General features: G+C 38.9%; 2 protein-coding genes across 3 annotated transcripts; both read right to left on the reverse strand.

The window, feature by feature from the left end:
• Nucleotides 1-260: 260 nt before the first annotated feature.
• On the reverse strand, nucleotides 261-17530 carry emilin2b (elastin microfibril interfacer 2b). 2 transcript variants are annotated; one of them, XM_008396679.1, is made up of 10 exons: nucleotides 17441-17530; nucleotides 16179-16250; nucleotides 15964-16089; nucleotides 14505-14677; nucleotides 12675-14423; nucleotides 3371-3565; nucleotides 3240-3284; nucleotides 3117-3167; nucleotides 2917-3033; nucleotides 261-889 (listed from the first exon to the last, which is right to left on the reverse strand). In XM_008396679.1, exons 2-10 carry the CDS (start codon nucleotides 16226-16228, stop codon nucleotides 558-560), a joined length of 2838 nt encoding a protein of 945 aa, XP_008394901.1. In that variant the 5' UTR covers nucleotides 16229-16250; nucleotides 17441-17530; the 3' UTR covers nucleotides 261-557. The 2 variants fall into 2 exon arrangements, with proteins under 2 accessions (XP_008394901.1, XP_008394900.1); XM_008396678.2 differs by lacking the exon at nucleotides 17441-17530 and having other exon boundaries at nucleotides 16179-17019.
• LOC103456859 (structural maintenance of chromosomes flexible hinge domain-containing protein 1-like) lies at nucleotides 17112-21316 on the reverse strand. Its single transcript, XM_017301916.1, has 10 exons — nucleotides 21051-21316; nucleotides 20841-20967; nucleotides 20087-20206; nucleotides 19779-19868; nucleotides 19565-19684; nucleotides 19313-19494; nucleotides 18508-18632; nucleotides 18243-18313; nucleotides 17976-18144; nucleotides 17112-17584 (listed from the first exon to the last, which is right to left on the reverse strand). The coding sequence occupies exons 4-10, from the start codon at nucleotides 19815-19817 to the stop codon at nucleotides 17415-17417; spliced, it is 876 nt and encodes a 291-aa protein (XP_017157405.1). The 5' UTR covers nucleotides 19818-19868; nucleotides 20087-20206; nucleotides 20841-20967; nucleotides 21051-21316; the 3' UTR covers nucleotides 17112-17414.
• Between the last annotated feature and the right edge of the window lie 6 nt (nucleotides 21317-21322).

The raw sequence follows: 21322 nt of genomic DNA on the forward strand, positions 1-21322 counted from the left end.
TCTTAGTAACAAATGTCCATAATTTACAGCGTTCTTTCTGTGAAAGTGACAAGCTTTGTGTGAAGAGACCACACTTTAATTTATATTAGTTTTATGAAACTTTACTTGTGCTTACCAATGAAGGAGTTTAGTTATTGCAGATCATTTCTATAGATTGCTCAGACCAACTTGTGGGTATCTATTATTTGTTGCTAGAAAAGCACAAAAAAAATTACGCATTTGTTCAAATTTATGAACAAGTAGTATACATCACATCAAAATCACATCCCTGTGCTGTTGTTTTATTAAATTGTGAAAACATGTATTAAATTGAAAAAAAATATTAAAAAGACTGCATTTAAAACTACAAAGCTTGTTTATGTTTAGCCTCTGACAAGATGTGTGCGTTTCAATTCTTTTGAGCCACGAAAGCAAAACAAAACATAAAAACTATACATTAGTCCTCATAATGCAGACCGTCTCATCCGCTTATCTTAAATAGAGAGTTGCCATGATAATTTAACCCAACCAGGTGAAAATGCTCCATCTCAGTTGTTTGCGTAAAAGAGTCGAAGCAGCTACCGTTTAGTCGGGCTGCCGTACAGAAGCACAGCACTAAAAGACGACAGGATCTCCCGGGAGGCGGAGGTGGCGAGTTTCCCAGCGGTCAACATGAGTCCCATTCGGTCTCCTTGCTTCATCGAAACAACCAGACTCAGCGAGGTCGAGCCGCTGCAGCTGCACTGCTCTGGCGACGCCGGCGCAGTGACCTCAGAGGAGAAGCCTGCCGAATCCAGCATCTGAATGGTGCTGTTGGACACTGACAGCACGGCCTCGACCTTCTCGCCTCTCTGGGCGACGAGCACGGCCGTCACCAGGTAGCGACCGTCGGTGGGAGATGTGAAGATGCCTGGGATACAGAGAGAGATGATCTGTGGACACTGATTGTTGTGAAAGATATCACAAACCTGTGGGATTTTTTTAAGACCCAAAAGAGAGAATGTGTGTTAGAGTTGCTCAACCAAGGAAACATGTCCAGAATAGAGGCAGTCTTACTCCTCAGTGGTTCAAGCATAAAGCAAATTTGCTGGCTTCCAAATTTCTACAGGTTTTCTGCAGTTTCTTTTTTTTTTGTCTCATTTAAATGTCTACTATCAAACAAAGTTCGAAATCAGAATAAGATAACTGGAGTACAGTGAATCCCTGTCTATTCACGGTTCAGTATTCATGGATCCACCTCTTCAACAGATTTATCTGTGCAGAGTAACTCAAATTATATACAAAAAAGCCACCTATTTGGGGAAATTTTCGCAGAGGATATCTACAATATTCAATATTTCAGCTGCCGGCTTCCAGTTATCTTTCTGCTCTGCTGAGGGAAAAGAAAGATTACTGCCACCATGTTGTCTCTAGACATTGACGGCTTCCAGTGACTTAGTTAGACCTCTTACTGGAAGTCCTATGTCACCCATCTTCCTTCCCCTGCTTCTCTCATCACCCACACCCCTCTGTTTATCCCACATACGAGGGCTTCTGTTTCTCATTTCTTGACAGATTTAAAAGAAGACAAAAAAAGAAGAAAAAAAAACCCTGTAGCTCAGGAAGCAGAAATATAGGGACAATGAACTGAGACTTTCATTTTCCTCGCCATCGATTGGTTGTATCTCCAAGAGCCAAGATAAGGAAGATTGTAGATATTAACTTTTGTGGTTGTGCTACGATGGTTCCACTATGCGCATTAATACATATTAAGGTATATTTTGTGTTTGAACTATTATTGGAGGGAGTGTTAAGTATTTCCAGTTATTAGCTATTCAGAGATGCATGTGGTCCATAAGTGGGCCACTGTAAATAACAAAAAGCTGATTTCAATTGATGGCTTCCTTTAAAAGGCATAAAAACTATTCAAAAAAACTCACGTAAGCCACCTTTTTAATAAATGAACCGTGTTTATCAAAAGATTAGGATTCAGTTTCGCTGGACACACCCTGGCTTGCTTGCTGGCTTCTAGCCTTTGAACAGTGAGGAACTGTCACTGGAGGCAGAAGAAAAAAATGACTCGACTCATAAAAAGGAAGTCATAAAATTCTCCACATCATCATCAAAGTCACCAATTTATGCAACTGACACCCAGGACGAAAAACAAGATGGATACAAGAACAAAAAGTAACTTTCTGCACTTTTACCCTAATAAAAAAAAAGACAGCAATGTCGTCATAATCACATTGTAAATACCTACAACCATCCATTCCTCTGGGGGCAAAGGTCATTGATAATATATAATAACTAAACTGCAGCCTCTCCTCCATTTGGTTCCAAGTGCAACCTGAGCTCTTCATGTCTGCTTCTAAATGTCTTCGCCAGATGTTTCGATTCCGTCCTCTCTTCCTCTTTCCTTGAGAGGTCCAGGTCAGAGGTCTCCTGGTGATGTCATTAGTGGGCTTGTGTACAGCTGATCTACAGCCGGTGTCTTATGAGAATATGCTCTCCTATAGGCAGATGGTTTGTATGTTGTTGTGCAAAGGTCAGTGCTGCTAATTTGATCTGGCAAGTGAATGTAGAGAATCTCCAGGATGCAGCTGTTCATGTAGGTTTGCAGTTCTTTAAGGCTGAGATCAGTAAAGGAGGATCTCAGCAAACAAACTTTCCAAACTTTCTTTAGTTGTTTGAATGCCTCCTTGTCTTTCTAAATATGAATCTACACATGTACTTCTGTGCCATACTGTCAGTGTTGCTGCTGTGAATAAGTATTGAAGATCCCCCAAAGCCTGATGGGTTCGGTCACTATCGGTTTTTGATACAGAGGAAATTGCTCAGGGTGACATTAGAAAAGGGGGCGGAGGCACAAGCAGCAAACAGAATCTAATTTATGTCATTCCTGCAGGACTGCACTCTTTCCCCCTCCAAATGACTATTCAAGAGTTCGTGTTAAGCTACCTGTATGAGGGTCATAATGTCCTCCATCGTTGACCAGCACCTTGTTGAATCGGATTATTCCAGCTTCTTCTTGGAACGGTGAGAGAGTCAAACCAGCCGAGAAGGACACCTTCTCACCTGGAGACCAGGACGGGAAACATTTGATGTGAGTAGCCATAATCCTAACAGATTCAGGCTCCTAGATGATTAACAACTCTAACCTGAAGCTGTGCTGGTTTTCTGCTTTGGAGATCTTGGAGGCATGCGCACGTCTGTTGATAAAATCGATTATTTGCATCATAGAAACTCAATTCTGACGCATCACGAAACAGAGTGAAAAGTACCTGAGTTTAGAGGTATGCTGGTTTTTAAGGAGTCAGTTGAGGTAGCTTTGGGTAAAAAAAAAACAATGAGAGAAATGAAATAATATATAAGAAAAAAACATGCAGATCAATTTTATTTGAATGTGCATCACCTGGAGCTCCAGCAAACCCCTGAACAGTCATCGTGTTGAGGTCTGTCCCTTCGGTCATTCCTCCCGGCGGGCCTGCCTCTCCGGTCTCCATCACAGGTAGATGCTGAAGGGACGGCCCCGCAGGGATAGCGGACACTCTAAAACTCTCAGCTGAAACCCGGCGAGATCCTCCGTCCCCCGGTCCGACGCTGGCACCTGAACAGAACAGAGACCTGTGTTAAGACTGCAGGTCAGAGTTTATACTCCACCTGGATTCAACTGTACGAGGCTCTAAAAATGTTCTAGCTAAATACACTTTCCACTGCATGGCTTGTTTAAGTCTAATTCTTTATGGAGTTTCTTTGAAGTGTTTAAAAAAGACCGTAATTGACTGCAGGTGGCTGTAGGCATTGTTCTTTTTTTGTAAATATTCAACAAATACGACATTTTTCTGCACTTTTCTCTTTTCTCAACTTAAACTTGGACATGTGGAATACATCTGAAATGCAAAACATTCTTGCCTTGGTACATTGCTTTTTTTCTCATGTCAAAAATAATTTGAAGCCGATTTTCTGAAGATGATTTATGTAGACGAAAAATGTTTTTTTCAAACAGGCCTTTTGTGAGTTGTTTAAACCTTCAATAACTCTTCTCTTAGGATAAAACTATTTTCATTCTGAAATATAGAATAACATTTCACATAACAATATGTAAAGAGACAAACAAAAAGATAAAATAAAATAGCCAAAACATATCTTTCCAGACTGACTTTTAGATTGCCTTGAGAATTTTTTCTATATATTTGAATATTCTATTTATTTGGCCTCTTTATCAAAGTTGTAAGTTTGTCTATTGTTCTAATTTCAAAACTATTCAACAAATATGACATTTTTCTGTTTAAATTGATTTTAATGCAGTTGACAATTTTAGATTTGATCATGACTGAAATGTAAATTTGAATTTCATCTTTGTTTATTGCAAACTGTTTTAGAATTTAGTATTTTTATACCGCTTTTCTGCCTCTAATGTTAGGAACGTGTGTTTTCTGTTAAAGCATGTGCATTATTTTACATTACTTTATTTACTAATATTAGTTTTTACAACGATAATTTAACATTTGGAAGCCACTTTGTGTTGCATTTGACTGATCGAATGTCCTCTTTAAGGAAAACCAACCGGTTGATTGTACAGTTTCCAAAAAATAGGTACATTTCATTAACGTTTCCGCCAAAACGTAACACATTTCAAAACGTGACTTTTGGATTCATTGTGTTGCTCAACATGAAACAGACCTATTGAATGTTACTAGATTGCGCACACATGGTTCATCTAAAGGCTTACCAACACCTGTCCAAGTGATCAAAGCCCCGAGGTCATAATTGTTGCTAATGCTAGTCTTTCCAAGAGCACATTTTATTGTAATAGCATAATGCCGCAAACTCCCTGAAGCATAGCTCAACCCAGCCTATCTTGGCTGTCTCCAAAAGCAAATAATCGTCAAATAAAATCTACAATAAATCCCGAGTGTTGAGAAAGAAGGCAGCTGGACGTTTTCAGCCTTGAAAATTGTTTATTCTCACATTCTGAGAATGAGAGCTCTCGTTGCCTTAATCCTACCCCTCAAATTAACTGAGTGCCTGGATTAGCTGTGGTAAAACCTTATAGCCATTACATGCCATATGAGCTGGTAACAGTAATTTAGATTATTGTTCAGAGGTCGATTTTAGAGTTGAACACAAAGTGTGTCTGTCCAAGCATATTTCAAAGCTATCCCAAGTTTCTTTTAGGAAAGACTCTAGAAATAAATGTCAATTTTATGCATTACCATCCAAGCGCTTTGTATTCAGCTCTACACACATCAGAGCAGCCAAGTATGACTTAATAAGAAGTCTGTCTGCATAGATTTGCAGGATGTTATTATCGGATGCTGGCTGCAACATTGCAGTCTCAGTTTCATTTTTCTAGTAGTGCTGCATGTGTGTCTGAAAAGTCTGTAACTGGTGATCAAACTGTTTATGATGCAGTGTCGAATGAGCAGGCATTGTGGTTATTATTGGATGGCATCATGTTTCCCACTGCTAATAAAGCAAAAGGCTGATACGTTATAGTGTGACAGGGGTTTTACAGTCATCAAGACTTTGATTCACGTGATCTTAAATCTTATATGACAGATGAGAGGATCATCAGTCCAGTGGGTTTTAAGTTTTGTTAAACTTTTTTACAGAAAGACAGTGGAGGTCTTGCCTCAGTTAAGGACAGAATTCATGATTCAACGACAAAGACTGGGCAAAAAATCTAATCTGAGATCAATTTAATTCAATTCGGTCTGCTAAGATAGTGTTAATTCACAACAGATGCCATCTTAACAAAAATAAAGATGACATCAACCCAATTATTTTAATTATTGCAAGTCAAATTGATCCTAGTTATAGAACAATGCAGCCAAGTTCTGTTGATGATTCAAATTGGTTTTAAAGTTTTCTATAAGAGTCACTGCAGTTTCAGTATAATGGGAAACACCTTTTTAACAAGAAGAAACCTCCAGCAGAACCAGAACCTGATGTCCTTCTGTCACAACCGACTGGGGATTTGAGAAAACAGAGTAAAGACGCACCGAAGTATTTTCTACATGATATCCATTCATGGATATTACTAAAGAGTTCCTTAAATATAATGTTATTGGGTTCATTACTATAATATATATTTCACTGTATGGTGTGCATTATACCTTTTTGCAGTAGGATTGATTGGTATTTTCTGTTTTCTGTTCACATCCTTCTTTTTCCCCAGTTATTTTAACTTACCATGACACATGCATGTCTAATTGACCCATTCCTTGCTTATGCATAAGTTTTTCTCTGTTTTTAGTTTGCGGTACAATGCACTTTAATAAAGCTTAATTCTAGACCAGGTCGTTCCAGTAACAGAGGGAATGTTTCGTTGGTAAATTCAAGGACTCCTCCCAGCAGCTTTACCCCAGAACGCAGTATTTTACAGCTGATGAGTTAAAGGCTAGATAACTGTTATTTTTCTCCCTTCAAGTTCATAATAACAGGCCTAAATAATCATTTGAAGTAAAGGTGTTAATGGGGCCTGTTGCTAGTCTTGGATAATCAGCTGCGTGCGACAGATTTGAAACAGTGAGTCCATTGTAGTACGATTTTCTCAGGGAATTTATGTATTTGTTGGTATAAGTTATTAAAAGAAGAAGACAAAAGATACACTGGATCTGGTCGCCCGACTTGTGGTCATCTTCAAATGGGGCCTTTTATTTTTACTTGCACATCAATTCCACAAAGCCATCCTTTTAGTGTCTCAAATAATTGTGGTGTACCTCACGAATTTGCATTTAGTCTCTTACGTTTACACGCTTACTTTTAAAGATAAGCAGGCAAATGTTTACTTTTAAACATTTATGCAAAAGTAAAAAGTCTAAAGGCTTTTTGCCTTTGTATCCCACTCCCCTTCACACGCGCATAATTTTGCACATAAAAGTCAGACCAGCACCACAGTGAGGAGCTGCCACATGTTCAGTCCCCTTGCTATGAGGGGAAAAGGGCCACTTCAGAAAAATCTGCCTGTTAAACGCAACAAATGCTGGCAGACTAACGTCTCACAGTAAAACAGCACAGGAGGTAAAGCCTGCAAGTGCGCTGGCCGTGTTGCTGCTCATATAAAGCAAGGTATGTCGTCCGCTTTGATCTCACCAATTCAAAAGTGATTTCCGAGCTGCTGCCACAGAGATAAAAGAGCCAACGACAGGATGTGTATCTGCATGGCAGAGTGTACTTCTGGATAAAAGAGGTGAGCTGTAAACAAATACAGCTGGATCTAAATGTGTGTTTCTCTAACCGGTTCAGAGAAGGAAAATCCTCGCTGTGTTGTTAGTGATTTACCAGCCAGCAGTTTATGATTACAGCAGTCTCCTGTGTCGCAAAAACAGACACATTCTACTTTATAAATCACTTTTTAATAATGAGTGCGAGGCTGCATATTGACTTTATGAGTCACCAGAACACACTGGGGTCTTAAAGCTTTGATTTAGGAATCCATGGATGCAACCTCTGTGTTTAGTGGCCAGAGCAAATCTCTGGAGAAAAGAGGAGTGAGAATGGCAATATATTTATCAGCCCTGTCACAAACAGTCTGAAAAAAAAAAAAAATCGGGATCTAAATGGAGAGTAACAGAAAACTAAAGCTGAAGACTTTACTGTTCCTGGATGCCGTCGACCAGAAACCGTTGTATATGTTTGCGAGGTCGTTACGTTTGACCCGTGGGTAAGATTTGTCATCTAATCTCACACAAGTCACAGGCCAAAGAGTCTAAATACGTCATAAGCAAAAGAGCATTACTCCCTTATCTGTAACAGTTCCCGTAAAGAGCTCCACATCGCTGCCATGCTCCAAAAACACAAACAGAGGGACTGTCTTAGTACAACTGAAGGAGCTAGGAGACTTTCATGCAACTTTCAAAAACAAAGCAAACTGGGAATTTGTTTGCGGTGCATTTCTATGCAAGACCATCTTTATCTGTAAAGTCAATGGGTGCTGGGTGATGCTTATAGGGAGAGGGAATAACTGAAGAGCACATGCAAGTGCACATGGAAAATGAAGCAAAGCATGTTGTGAAAGCAAGCCTGGTGCTTTTCTGACTGGCAATGAATTATCACAGTTAATTCAAAAAGTCATAAATTCCAGGTTTCAAGTCGGAAAATGAACTGGGACCCCATGAAGTCTGAGTTAAAGTTGGGAAAGTTTCTTACCAACTCTGACCTCAAAATCAGATTGTTGCAAGTGCAGTGTCCTGCAGAGGTGTCCACCCCCTTTGCCTTTTTCTGTTAACACATTTCTACTGCAACCACATAGAATGTGTTGTAGGATGTTATAAGTCAATTACTGTGTAATGGTGCACAATGCAGGTCCTCTGAGGACCTCAGAGGTTTGATGGAGAATTCTAGTGACCAAAAAGTCTCATGAAGATTCAGGAACACAACAGTGTAAAGCAGGGATTGACTACAAAAAAAGTGTCCTACACTTTGAACATCTTACAGAGAGCACAAAAAATGGAGAAAGAAAAAGAACTGCAACCCTACCAAGACCAGAGAAACCACAAGCTTTTGCAATTGAGGAGGAATCCACCAATTATCAATAAGATCGGAGTCAGAGCCAGCAACCTAATGTTGCCGTGCTTCATCCATCCTTAAACCACATTTTATATATTTGGTACCATTATCCTGTTAGACAAAATGTGCCTACTGCTTCTGAACCAGAGGACATTGCTCAAGATATTCAGGAACAACAAAGGAGTCATTAAGTACCAAACCTACCATGAACCAGAACCTGTTAAGCCAATTTAACAACAGAAAACTTTAACTGCCTCATATGAACAAACCAAATACCATCTGGAGAAGCACTCCATGACTAGACGAAGATTGAGCCGTTTCACTTTAAATTACAAGACGTGCATTTAAAGAAACCGGGTTAAGGCTTTCAAATGTAAAAAATATTGCATCAGCTGCCAAGCAGCGGCATGACATGGGTCTGTTTTCCTGGTAGTGGTACTGGTGAAGGTAGTTGAACGAACAATACGAAACCAACATCTTTAAATAAACACTAGCATTAAGATTTTATGTGTTTTTCTACTGTTCTGATGAGATGTGTAGTAAAATATCCAGCCATAATCATGGCAGAAGCCTGTGCCTGGCATGAACTATTCAAAATACAACATTAAAATGTCAGATTTATGCTGAAATTCATCCCGCTGATGAGAGCATGTACACCTCTTACTCAAACTATAACTGAGAAGACGGATTACTCCAACCTAAAACTGAACAACAACAAAAAAACAGATAAAGTTAGCACACTATGAGGCCCAGATTCTTGTTTCCAAAGTAAGTAGATAGCAGATTTCTGTGATCTCCATCCGATTGGGCTGGATTTTACATATAAAGCAAAGCCTAAAGGCAGAAAGCTTTTTGACTAGCAAAAACTGAAGACAGCTGTGGAAAAGTCAAAGCATGACCAAAGAGCAAAAGCTCATCTTCTGGAAATGATTCTGAGCAAAGTATTAAAAACAAACAATCATGGCTAATACAGGACAGTCAGTAACCATATATTTACCAAGTAAGTCTGACCCAAAAATGCTGCTGCCCTTCTCACGCAAACTGGATTGTGTTTTTACAAGCAGCCAGTACAACAAAATATACCAGGGTCTAAATATTTCCCGAATTAACTGTATTCTTTTCATGAGTTTTCAAGCAATCATAAATATTTCCAAGAATGACCCAGTTACAGCGCTGAATGCCAGAGAAATCCCAACTGCCTTCAGTCGTCTTGATAAAGATTAACAACTGTGTGACATCACTGGTAAACATAGTCACGGGCGGCCTCTGGGAACACATTTCACTTTTTTTTTTCTCAGACAGACAGAGAACTCGCCACAGAGGTTTAAAAACTTTACAGGATTTGACTAAAGGGAACGAAGGAAACCTAACCGTATCAGTAGAAGAGATGCCAATGTAAATGTAAATCCATTAGCACTTGCACACACTAAAGCTATTGACTTTGAAATGAAACGTTGTCCATTAGCGAGAATCCATGTTGAGGTGTGTGAAGAAGACTGTGTGACAGAATAACCTTTTCCAGTCTCTTCAGATAAGCTCAACGAGAGATAAACGAGAAGTCAACAGAGAGGAGCTGCTAGTAGGAGACAAGAGAGCAGATCTCTAAACTAAAATATGTTTCAAACAGCAAAAACTGTTAAATGACATAATTGCAAAAAAAAAAAAAAGCCACAGGGTGGAGTAACAAAATTTCTGTGTCACTGTACAATCATTTTTCTGGCAAAAATGTGAAAAATTACATCTCAAGGTGTAATTTTCACAGAAATCTAGGAGAAACCTTCACATTCCACTAAACAAAGACCACCTTCTCAAGTTATTCCAAACTGGACTACATGCTAAACTACCTGGACCAATAAAACAGCATGGGAATGGAGCTGCTCCCAAAGGAAGAGCCCTGGCACCACAACAGCGTGGAAAAGCTCCAGGTCTGCACTCACAACGGTAGGAGTCCAGCTCGGTCTCAAAGGTGCCGTCAATGTGTGGATTCACATCAGAAACATGCTGAAGTATGAAAATCTGTTGGTGCAAAAACCTGCTCCCGGTAAGGAAAGCCAAGCATTACTAAAGAATGGAATGAATGACGGACAGAAAAAAGAAACAAGGATGCTGAGGCTTGTTGACTGACCACGCAGCAGAGTACGTCATTTGGGTGGGACAGCAACAGCTAAATTGGCAAATTATCCTGTCATGAGTCAAACTCGACGATGGACTATAAAAACGTGTAAGGTAAGAGTTTAACAGCGCTACAGAGACATGTAGTTAACACATGCAATGCCGTACACAAGCATTCGTCCCACATCTGCCATCAGAAAAGAACAGTTCCCACGAGTTTGTGAACAGGACTTTTTAAGTTCTCGTAAGAATTGTCAACTGGACTGAGACTTTGACTGGGCCACTCTAACACGTAAGTATACTTTGAAACCATTTCACTGTTTTTTGCAGCATGTAAGAGATTTAAAAAAAAAAAAAGTAAAAAAATAAGTGAACTTTGAAAGAGTCAAACAAACTCGGAGGAAATTTAAAGAAAATATGGCTAATTTCAAATTTTTGCATAGTTTCGTAGCATGTCTTTCATGTGTTCCTAATATATGTTGAAAAATTTAGTTTACTGATCAACTACAGAAGGAGGCATGAGTTATGATAGAGCTGCTTGTATGATGGATTGTTTTTGATTATGCCAATAAAGCCCAGAGACTTTAGCTTTCCAGGTAATGGCTTCCCTATTTCTTATGATTACTAACAGTCATTTGCAGAAGCTGTTGTTGTGTTTCCAATGCAGTCTCAAGTCAGGAAAATCCAACAGAACATCCTTCAAGGGACTGCAAACTGTCCGACTGCCTCAAATGTAAAACATAGTCATAGCTGGAGGAATACACAACTTATATACGTTTATAATAGTTTGCGTCACTTAACCTGAGTCACTGCAAAAGCCTCATATGTCAGTGTTTGAACTTGGAATGTAAATAGATACTTTTCCAGCTACCTGTCTTGCTAACAGCGTTTAGCACATCAAAAAATGGGCAAAGTGCAAAGATGTAGTGACTCGCTCCGAGAACGAGCTAAACTAAATGGTGACACTTTATAGCTCTGTGCTGCAACTTCCAAAAGCAGTAAAAAGCATCAGTGTTTGTCATTTAGCCAGAAGACTAATAGATGGATCAATCAAAGGGTTATGGCAGAGCTAATGTTAAAAAAAACAATGCTATTTTTTTTCTCAGTTAATTGCTATAATTGTTTTTTTTCTTTTTGTTTGTTTTTCCACAATGATCTTCAAAACACTGCAGCCATAAAAATGCAACGTTACATGGACAAACTCAAACCCGTAAAAGGAACTCCTGGATGCAAAACTGAGTCTGGTTAGCCGTATTTCTTGATGCCAAAGTGTTGCTCAACACAACATGGGGTCTGTTAAACCAGGCATGTGTATTCAATCAAGCTTGCCTGCCTTAAATGAGAACATAGCTTAAAGAATATTCAACCTTCCCCTCCTTTGCTCACACTCTGAAACACAGGCCAATAGCGGAGACTCTCCGGCAGCACAGTCAGCACATCATAAAGGAGTTAGCAGCACAGCTAACCGGTTTACAAAAACATTAGTCATTCAATACATTTTTAAAACATAATATAATTAACTTTAAAGAAATATCAAAAAATATAAATATGTGTTTTGTTTATTTCTGCAGATTTATTTCCTTCACTTAAATGTGGTAGCTATGTCAATTGTTCATGCCTCAAAGCAATAAAATGTAAGGCATTTTATCAGAATCAGACGTGACCCAAAAAGAACCTTGAAGATACTTATTCATCCAAAGATGTGGACACTTCACTGTTCTGACTGTAGTTAAATGTCTTCAGGCAAAATTAAATTGAACTCAATTATGTTTAATTCAACAAAGTTCTACTAGAACCCAGAGAAGAAGCTGGTTCTGAAAAAGTTACAGTGTCTGGACCACCCAGGTGTTACTCCTTCCTGTTCTGTTATCAGGTTGTTTTCTGGCACCAGATCTCCAGGCCTCTCAAGAAGTCTTTTAATTTTCTTTTCTAAACTTTTAAAGACCTGAAACTGAGAAAAATGATACTTTTTGTTTAATGAGACGGATAAGACCTCGTGCATCATGTGAAAGCTTTACAGAGACATTGTTCCCTTTCTTGTCTGTACAAATCTGTCACTTCATGTCTGATTTGCAGGACAGGCAGCTTACCTTCCTTCCCAGGAGAGTCATAAGTTATGGTGGGAATGTCTTTAGCCACGTTCAGGATTTGATTTTGAAGCGTCTGGCACCGTCCCCTCAGTCCTTCGATATCCTGAGCATGAGTTTGGACTGTGCCGTTCAGCTGGTCCACACAGCTCCACAGCCCAGTGATGTGCCTGTTCAGGCCTTCTTTGATCCTCAGGAGGCTGATGGAAATGGGGTCCAGCTTGCTGCACAGAGCCTCAACATTAACAATCCGGCTGTCCATGCTGGCGAGTTCCTCCCCCATGTCACGGGTCATTTCTCTGCATCTGTCGTTCTCAGCTTTCACCTCCCTGCCCAGCTCGTCCAAATGGCGTCTCAGCTCATGGTGTTGCTCCCTGTGAAGCTCCAAAAGATCATCGGCCTCCTGCATGGCCCCGTCTTTCGCTAGACTCCAGGAAGAGCTCAGATTCTGCTGCTTCACTTCGCCTAACCCTGAGTCTTCTACTCTGTCCAGACGGTCACTTAAGTCGCTGTTCTCAATGCTGTTGTTGATGCTAACGAGTTGATCCTTCATGAATTCAAAGTCCCTCGTTTGCACATTCAGATGTGTCTTGATGTCATCTACAGCAGATTTATAGCTCTGAAAGTCTTTCTGAAGGTTTTCCAGAGCAGTTAAATTAGCTTTGCATTCTCCTGAGCAAGAACGGTCCAGATTGTTGACTTTAAGCTCCAGATTATTAACAGAATCCTTTAGAGAGTTAATGTCCTTCAGCAGAGCATTTGGACTCCTAAACGTGAAGCTGGTGTTTGTTCCTGCCAGTTGGTTCATGAGTTGGTCCTGAATGGACGCCAGCTTGTTGTCCAACGTCTTCTTCAAGTCTTCGACGGCCTCTTCCTGCTCATTCCGAAGGTTCTCCCCTACGGAGACGCACTGTGCCACCAAACTACTTTGAGTTGAGTTCAGACGGTTTTCAAGGTTTTGCAGGTGAAGCAGAACAGAGTAAGAATCCCCTGGTTGTGCCTTCTGTAGATCAGACACTTTTGTTTTAAGGTCCTGGATCTCGTTGCGGAGGTCTTCTTCCTTTGACTCCATGAGCTCGGTCAGGCTGAAGTAGCTGGCCTCCTGTCCTTCACACTGTTCCTGAACTGAGAGGATTTTATAATCACAAGAGTTCTTCAAGTCGGCCATTTTGATGTCCATGCCCTCCATCAACTCTTCTCGCAGAGCGCTGATCTTGCCGTCCAGGTAAGCTCGCAGGTCAGCATCACTACCCACAGGAGCAGGTTGGGATGTGGTTGAGGGATTCTGACCGGTCTCCAGTAACAGACGAATCTGTCCGTCGTGACGGTCAACTCGACTCACTAAGTCAGTCAAGATGTTGCTCTTTGACTCCAGATCATCCGTGACTTGGTTTATCTTGTTCATAGCCTCATCCATTGACGTGGTCTCTTGACCAAAAGAGAAGTCCTGCACCTGGAAGCTCTCCGTCTCTCCCCGCCGAGCACTGGCAGGCTGTTTCATGTTGCTCAGCAGGGTAGCCAACATCTTACTTGCATCCTCCTGGAAATCCAGCCTCAGGTTGGAGGCCATGTCTGTCATTCTGGCCTGCATATCCAGGACCATCTGGGACAACTGCTGCACCTCCTCCTGCAGGTGTTGCGTACTCTGAGGTCTTTTTTGGCTCTCTGGTGCCGTGGCAACTGTTTGACCTCTGATCTGCCCCTCCCATGTTGATGGATGGTTCCTCTGTTGTTCCGTCCTCTGATTAGGAGCTACCAAACATTCAGACAATTAGGATCCAGTCATTTCAAGATTTTTAAGCATTTCAAATATTTTAAATCTTAACTTCTGACCTTGTGGATTTGGAAAATAGCCAGAGTTTGAAGAGGTATGGGGCAAACGGTCTGCTTGGAGAAGTTTCACCTCCTTGCAGTCGTAACCCTGATACCCCGGGCAGCACTTCCACTGCAGCTCTGTCACAATCTTGTAGCCGATCTTGTATGTGGGCCTAAAATGTGTTTGATATCTACAAACAAAGAATAAAAGGATAAGATAATAAGTTAAATGCCAGGATACTCTCTAAATACAGCAAAAATCCCATTAGACCAATGAGTGTAATGGGATTTTTGCAGGTTCACCTTCCTGCAGAACGACAAGCCTAAACATTCAGACACAGATTCACTGGAATGTTCATGTTTTACAACGGTCTAATCAAAGTGCACACCCACTTTTAGTGGACACAACCCTGCAATAAATTCCTCGTGTAGGGAGGAATTTCATCTTTTTTTGTAATTTCAGCAAAATATGTTGCATCAAAAATACTGATTAATGGATGGATACAAATGTATGCCTCACAATTATGAACTACTTTTTTTAGGCTGTCATATAAATGTATTAAACTTTATTTAAAAAAAAAAACAAGGCATTGCATCCTTTACAGTGTTTGACTACAACAGTAAAGGATGCAATAGACATTTATTTATGTAGTGAAATAAATTAAGATCTGAAAAAATGTAAGAGCTAAATAAACTGCATATAGTTGTGCAGTTCATTTTAAACTATCTCCAATTTCTTTTTGCTGTAATTCCAACCACCACAATCTTGTAATAAGTTCATGTTTTGCTCTAACCATGACAGGGCAATGAGCCAGTGGACAAGTAAGGGGAAACAGATCTGAGAGCTGTGTCATCCTCTCTGGGTGCCAAGCTTAGTGTTCAAAGGCAACTACTGTTTTTGTTAGAGGCTCCTGGTAATAAGATGTCCAAAGATTCATCTTAAAAAATAGGGGGCTTAGATTTAACTCTGTTAAAATTCTGTGACATGTAAACATGTTAATTTATGATGATGTTGAGACATTTCCATTCTAAATGTTAAAAACTAATCGCTACATTTTTTGCATTAAAAATATACAGTTGGCCATACAACGATGGTTCTTTTCTCAGAGTTGTGTTACAGGTATGGCATCATTTAGTAGACTTGTCAGTTTCAGAAAATCATTCTTTTGATTTCAAACAGAAGAGTGATTTTTTTAAAAAAGTTAGAAGTAAAACTGAAAAAGTTAAAATGAGAGGAAAAATGCAACCAAAATCAAGTAGAAACACTGTAAAAAATATACCTTGAGAAAGCTTGGATAATTATAAAAAAAAGAAAGAAATTCACAAGAATGTCTGTTGGATCAGCTATAAAGTGATGTGGGCTACTGTAGATCAGATGGCGTTTTCTGAACCGATTTGTCGTATTTATGCTATTAACAAACTACTTGCTAAATAAAACAAGTTCTCTCCGCAATAATCGTGACTTCTGGGAACTTACATCACTTGTTGCACGCAGTTTGGCTGCTCCGGTGGACACGGTAAAAACTCCGGTTGCGCAAAGCTCTCCGTGCCTCCAACCACAGCGCAGCTCACGTTCTTGTGCACAACGTAGGCGCACCAGTTTCTGCAAAGAATGGCTTAAAATGTTCTATTCTGTCCTTTGCACTAACGTAATGAAGCGAATAACAAAAAAAAGACGTGCAGCCTACTCACTTGTTTCTCTGTCGCGTTTCGGGGGCAGAATACGCGTTTCCCTGAAACATGTTGTAATGAAACGGTGTTCCACTGATGAGAGGGAAAGTTATCAGAAAGTTTAAGAGATGCACTTCCCRCTTCATGGTGAAGGATATCAACACAAAACACCCAAAACAGGAAGATCTGAGATTATATTCAGCAGTGACCGAACAGTCTGGGAATCRGTCACAGATCTGTGGATTGTTTCTTCTTCTCTGCTTTGCGCACATATAAACGCKCTCCTGCCTTCCRGCATCTTGGATGTGACGTTTCAGGACCCCCTCCGAGCCGAACTGATGCGCCCCCTTTTCCACTAGGTAAGACCTGGTTACTGACTTTATTTCATTTTAAACAACTGAAACTAATCTGTTCGAGTCTTGCTCAATTAAAAAATTAAATATATATAGGCATAGGATTTATAATTAATCACCTTCAAGAAGTATACACGATAGAGATTTAGGTAAATATTTTTTTAAATCAAATAATGAAACGTCGACTCGTGTCCGAAGTATTGAATTTCTATTTGAAATTATTCAAGAATTTTAAATAACATCATTAAAACGGAAAGGGACATAGTGTCAATTTATATCGCATTCAACATGCTGACAAGTTATAAAAAGCTACATATATCAAGTATGACTTAAGATAAATTTGAATTTGTAATATACCATCTTTTTGTGAGGAAATAACATTATAATATCATGCAAAGCTAAAAAAAAAGTAGTAAAACAAATTGTTATATAAAAGAAAAATTTGAGTGCCATACCTTGACATTTCAGAGATAAAAAGGAATAGAGATGAACTATAAGGGACTTTTAAAGTATGGCACAAAAAATTAAACATGTATCAGTGTCTGCTGTAAGGCATCATAAGGAAAATTGTAACAAGTACAAAACCTAGAATAGCCAGAAGCCTCTTTAAGGTGATTTACTGAACATTTTTGACTTAAAAAAAAACAAAAACACAACATGATAAAGGAGAGAGTTAACAACTCATTATTATAATACTAACAAAAATATGCTTTAGTCAAAATTCAAAGTTAAACTTTAGTTCGTTTCAGAAAACGATCCTGGCTCGTCCACAGATCTCCGTCTTTGACGTTTTGAAGTGATGCCAGGTGACCCCTCAGAATTTCCAGAAGCACGTTTTCCTGCTCTCACTGGCACTGATGCTTCAGAGAAAACAGAAAGCTTTTGTTTTAAATTAATTCCAAAATTAGACAAAACAAATGGGAAATGTACCAAGTTGTTTATTAATCCCTTCTATGGCATCCTTCTCCTTTTCTTTTTGGAAAATTTCACTGAGCCATTTTGTGGAATGGTCATTACGATCCTTTTCTGCTTTGTCTATTTCTTCCACYGCTGCACAGTACCGATGAAGCACATCTACCATAAAGAAAAAAAAAAAGAATAAATAAATTTTCTATACACAAACACATAATATAACCAGTTCAGAATCCTGATTCTCATCATTGTCTGCCGTTTTAGTCTAGATTTGCTGCCAATTAAAAAAACGATGACACAATTTTTAGCYAAKTTCAGCGGTGACCTCCTGCTTAACTCTAGATTATATGCAGAGAAGTCCATTGTCAGATTAGTGACTGCATTAGCAACACCTGGCAGCTACTATTCCTAAATACTATGGAAGAAATAAGGGTATATAATCCTATTGACAAACAGGTTCCCTACTGATTAATTAATAACGATAACAAATATTACATTTAACCAAACAATATTTTGACAGCAGGATGAATAAAAATGATTGAAAAGCTGTCACCTATTTGTTTCTTCAGTTCTTCGTAATTATCTGGTAGAGGAGCTCCAAACACTTTCAGCTTGTCAATCGGTGGCGCTCTGTTCTGTGAACCTCCAAATTTGCCCTTGGCACTGACTCTTTCCCCGGTTCGGGTCAGTATGGTGGGGCACTGTATATCCTTGTCCACAAGCTGCAAAAGACAATACATTCATCTGCTAAACAAGCTCAAGCTGGTCAGCATGGCAGGTTGATTAGCATGACCGCCAGCGGTCAGCTAAAACCACTCACCGCYTTTCTGTAGTTGGTGGCTGAGACTAAGTCATCCATCAGAATCGTGTCGCCAAGGATGTTTTTAAACACTGGCAAAGAAAAGAAGAGGGAAGCTTTCAGATATGTGATAATTTACCCAAAACCCTGGAGTGACAGTAATGTGATTGTAGAAAATACACAAACAACAAACAGAAATAGCTGGGAAAAATTTTAAAGTTGAAAAAAACAAAAAAGATCAGAAGTCATAAACAAGAGAAACTTGAATCAAGAGGAAAGTAATCACCTTTTATCAGGTTATTTCGATCACAACTCAGCTCTTTGTCACGATAAATCAGGTGTTTTCTGGCAAAGGTTGGGTTTCCAGAAGGTTTAAAAAGTTCTTGATGGTTTATTATATGTGGCAGGGGTCTATAAGATATGGTAAATAAAAAAAATGTATCCAAAAGATGGAATTATGAATTTACAGTACTGCAAAATGGATTCTCATTGTCAACTTTGCATGAAAAGGCAGAAGACATTTTACTAACAATTTTAGATAAATGCCTACATCTTATTGAATCAGTCATTTAAGCTTATGCTGTCAGGTCATTATTTTTCCAGAGATCAACTAAAAATGATTTTTCTGTAACTGATTCTGAAGCACGGTCAATATTAACAATATTGTCAATATTATTTTATCAAATATAATTGCAGATTCAGACCAGAAAACAATATTACAAAAAATAACCACATCTTTGTCCAAAATAGGCAGCAGATGCTCAGTCATAATATGTACATGGTGTGTTATTAATCAAAGCAGCTCCACAATGTTACATGTCATTCTGCAGAGTTGCATTTTTACATTTTTTCCAGATTTTGTCTCCCCCTTGTGGTAACGGAACAATAACAAAAGCGATGCTAATGCATATCCTGTTTGTATTTACAGGAATATGCATGATTCAGAAAAAGCACAGGTAAAATAATTATAGGAAAATATTACAAAAGCTTCTAAAAACACTCAAAAAGTAACTCTTAGAATGAATCAAAAATATTTATTCCAATAGAGTTTAAACATTTTTTTGTTTTTGTTTTACAAAATATTGTTGTACCCGTCTTTATGTTGCCCAAGAATACTGTCGAGGGCCATAACCTGCTGATCGCCCCGTGTGTCTTCATAAAGTTTCTGAGCTGCTGTTGTCGTCATGGTGATGACACAGTCCATGTCTCCCTGCAGGTGCCAGGAGATGACCCTTGCAACATCATCATCTGCAACAAAGGCCAGTTCACCAACCTGCAATCAGCAAGACAAAACTTGTAAACATGAACATCTAAAGGAATACTGCTTTGAAAGTTCTCATCACCATTCCAAGAACGTCAGGCCCGCTGAAATTTCTATGAATGGAAAAGATTCTTCTTGGAGTTTTCTCTATTGTTTCCAATTCAGAGGTCTTCTGCTTTAGGCATCTTTTAATATCTGTGATCTGAGAAAGTTAAATATACATGAATGCCACCTTTAAAAAATAAATAACTGCAACTTAAGGAGAAAAAGAAAAGTAAAAGTTCTTCAAAACGTACTGATAACTGGTGTTCTGTTTTTATGCCTCTTTCTTTCATTCAGCTCATTTCTGAGAGAAACTTCTTTCCTAGTTGAGACGTCGACATTATCTATAGTGAGAAGAATATATTAATCTGTAAACTACACAGAAACAGGGAACATAAGTGATAAATGGGGCTGAGAGGAATGTTGACAACATGTTAGCTCAGAAAATCAAGAATCAATTCCAAGCCGGGATTTGAACCCAGGACCTCCTTGTGGCAAAGCAACAAAGCTCAGCATGTAACCCACACAGGGAAACAGTAAATATCACAAACAGAAGTCTTACTTTTCAGCAAATCCTTCTGATCGCAAATTTTATGAAAGAATTTATTGCATTCTTTTACAGCCTCAGTCAGTTCATCCTTCTTCTTCATCAGTTCAACTTTTTTTTGTTGGTTCTCAAAATCTAAAAGATCAACAGGAAGACAAAAGTCTTCAGGACAAACAATTGATACACCAAAAGCAGTTTTTTTGTAAACAAAAAAAGAACTTTGACATGCTTTGTACTTTTAGTGCAGTAAAGCAGGTCTCCTTTTGAATCCAGATGAGTATTTGTTCTGGATTTCTTTTTCAAGAAACTAAAACTGTGATTATCTGATAAAGTTCATAGTGGATTCACCAAAGTGGGTCAGGGATATAATTTTTGTTGGCTGGATATTAAAACCATTTTTTCTGATCTCAACAAGTGCTATTATCAAAAGACATTGTCTGAGTATATGAGAATGTCAGCACCCTTCAAATATAAATGACCTTATTTGACTGTTTTAGAAAGAATTAAAAAAGCTTTTGAAATGATTAGTCATAACTTTAAATGTGAAGAACTTCTATTTTGACCAGTCTTTTTTTAAAAAAAGAAAAAATGTTCCTTGATTGGATAAGTGGACATTATTTGCATTTAAAAAGATAGTTTCTTTAAAGAAGTAAGAGCAGGATTCATTATTTTTTGCAAGTTAGTACCACACATAGGAGAAATCTTAAGAATGTACCAGTTTTGCACAAGTAGAAAATCTTTGTTATAAAATACATTTTGTACAATTTACCGTTATAAAAATGGAAGGGCAGTTCAAAGGGACTCAGAGATGTGGGAGGATTTGTCACTTCTGGTTTGAAGTGTAGAACATATCTGCTTCCATTCTCACCAGGACTGTCCTCCATGATCGCTAAACTCTAAGGGTGAGAAGGTATGAAGCTTTTTATAAGGACAACAAACTTATAAAAATAATTTGTCCAGCAGAAGGAATGTTACTTACATTGATGAGGACACTTCCTTCTATCAACTTAACTGAAATGATGTTAGTTTTTCCATCAAACAGAGGGAGGATTCTGCTTCTTTCTTCTTCAGGACACTTTATTGAGATGGACACAGTACCATTCAGGTTCTGCCCGGCTGAATTTCCAAACTGATCCTTGAAAGAGTCAAACAAACTTGCAGCTGTCAGTTGCAAATTACAAGTGTAGCTTTTACAGAGAAAGAAATTCAAAGTTGTGAATTGTGAATCCATAAGAGGACGTTAGCTCACCG

Source organism: Poecilia reticulata, linkage group LG20 (genome assembly GCF_000633615.1).
Source record: "Poecilia reticulata strain Guanapo linkage group LG20, Guppy_female_1.0+MT, whole genome shotgun sequence".
Lineage (NCBI taxonomy): Eukaryota > Metazoa > Chordata > Actinopteri > Cyprinodontiformes > Poeciliidae > Poecilia > Poecilia reticulata.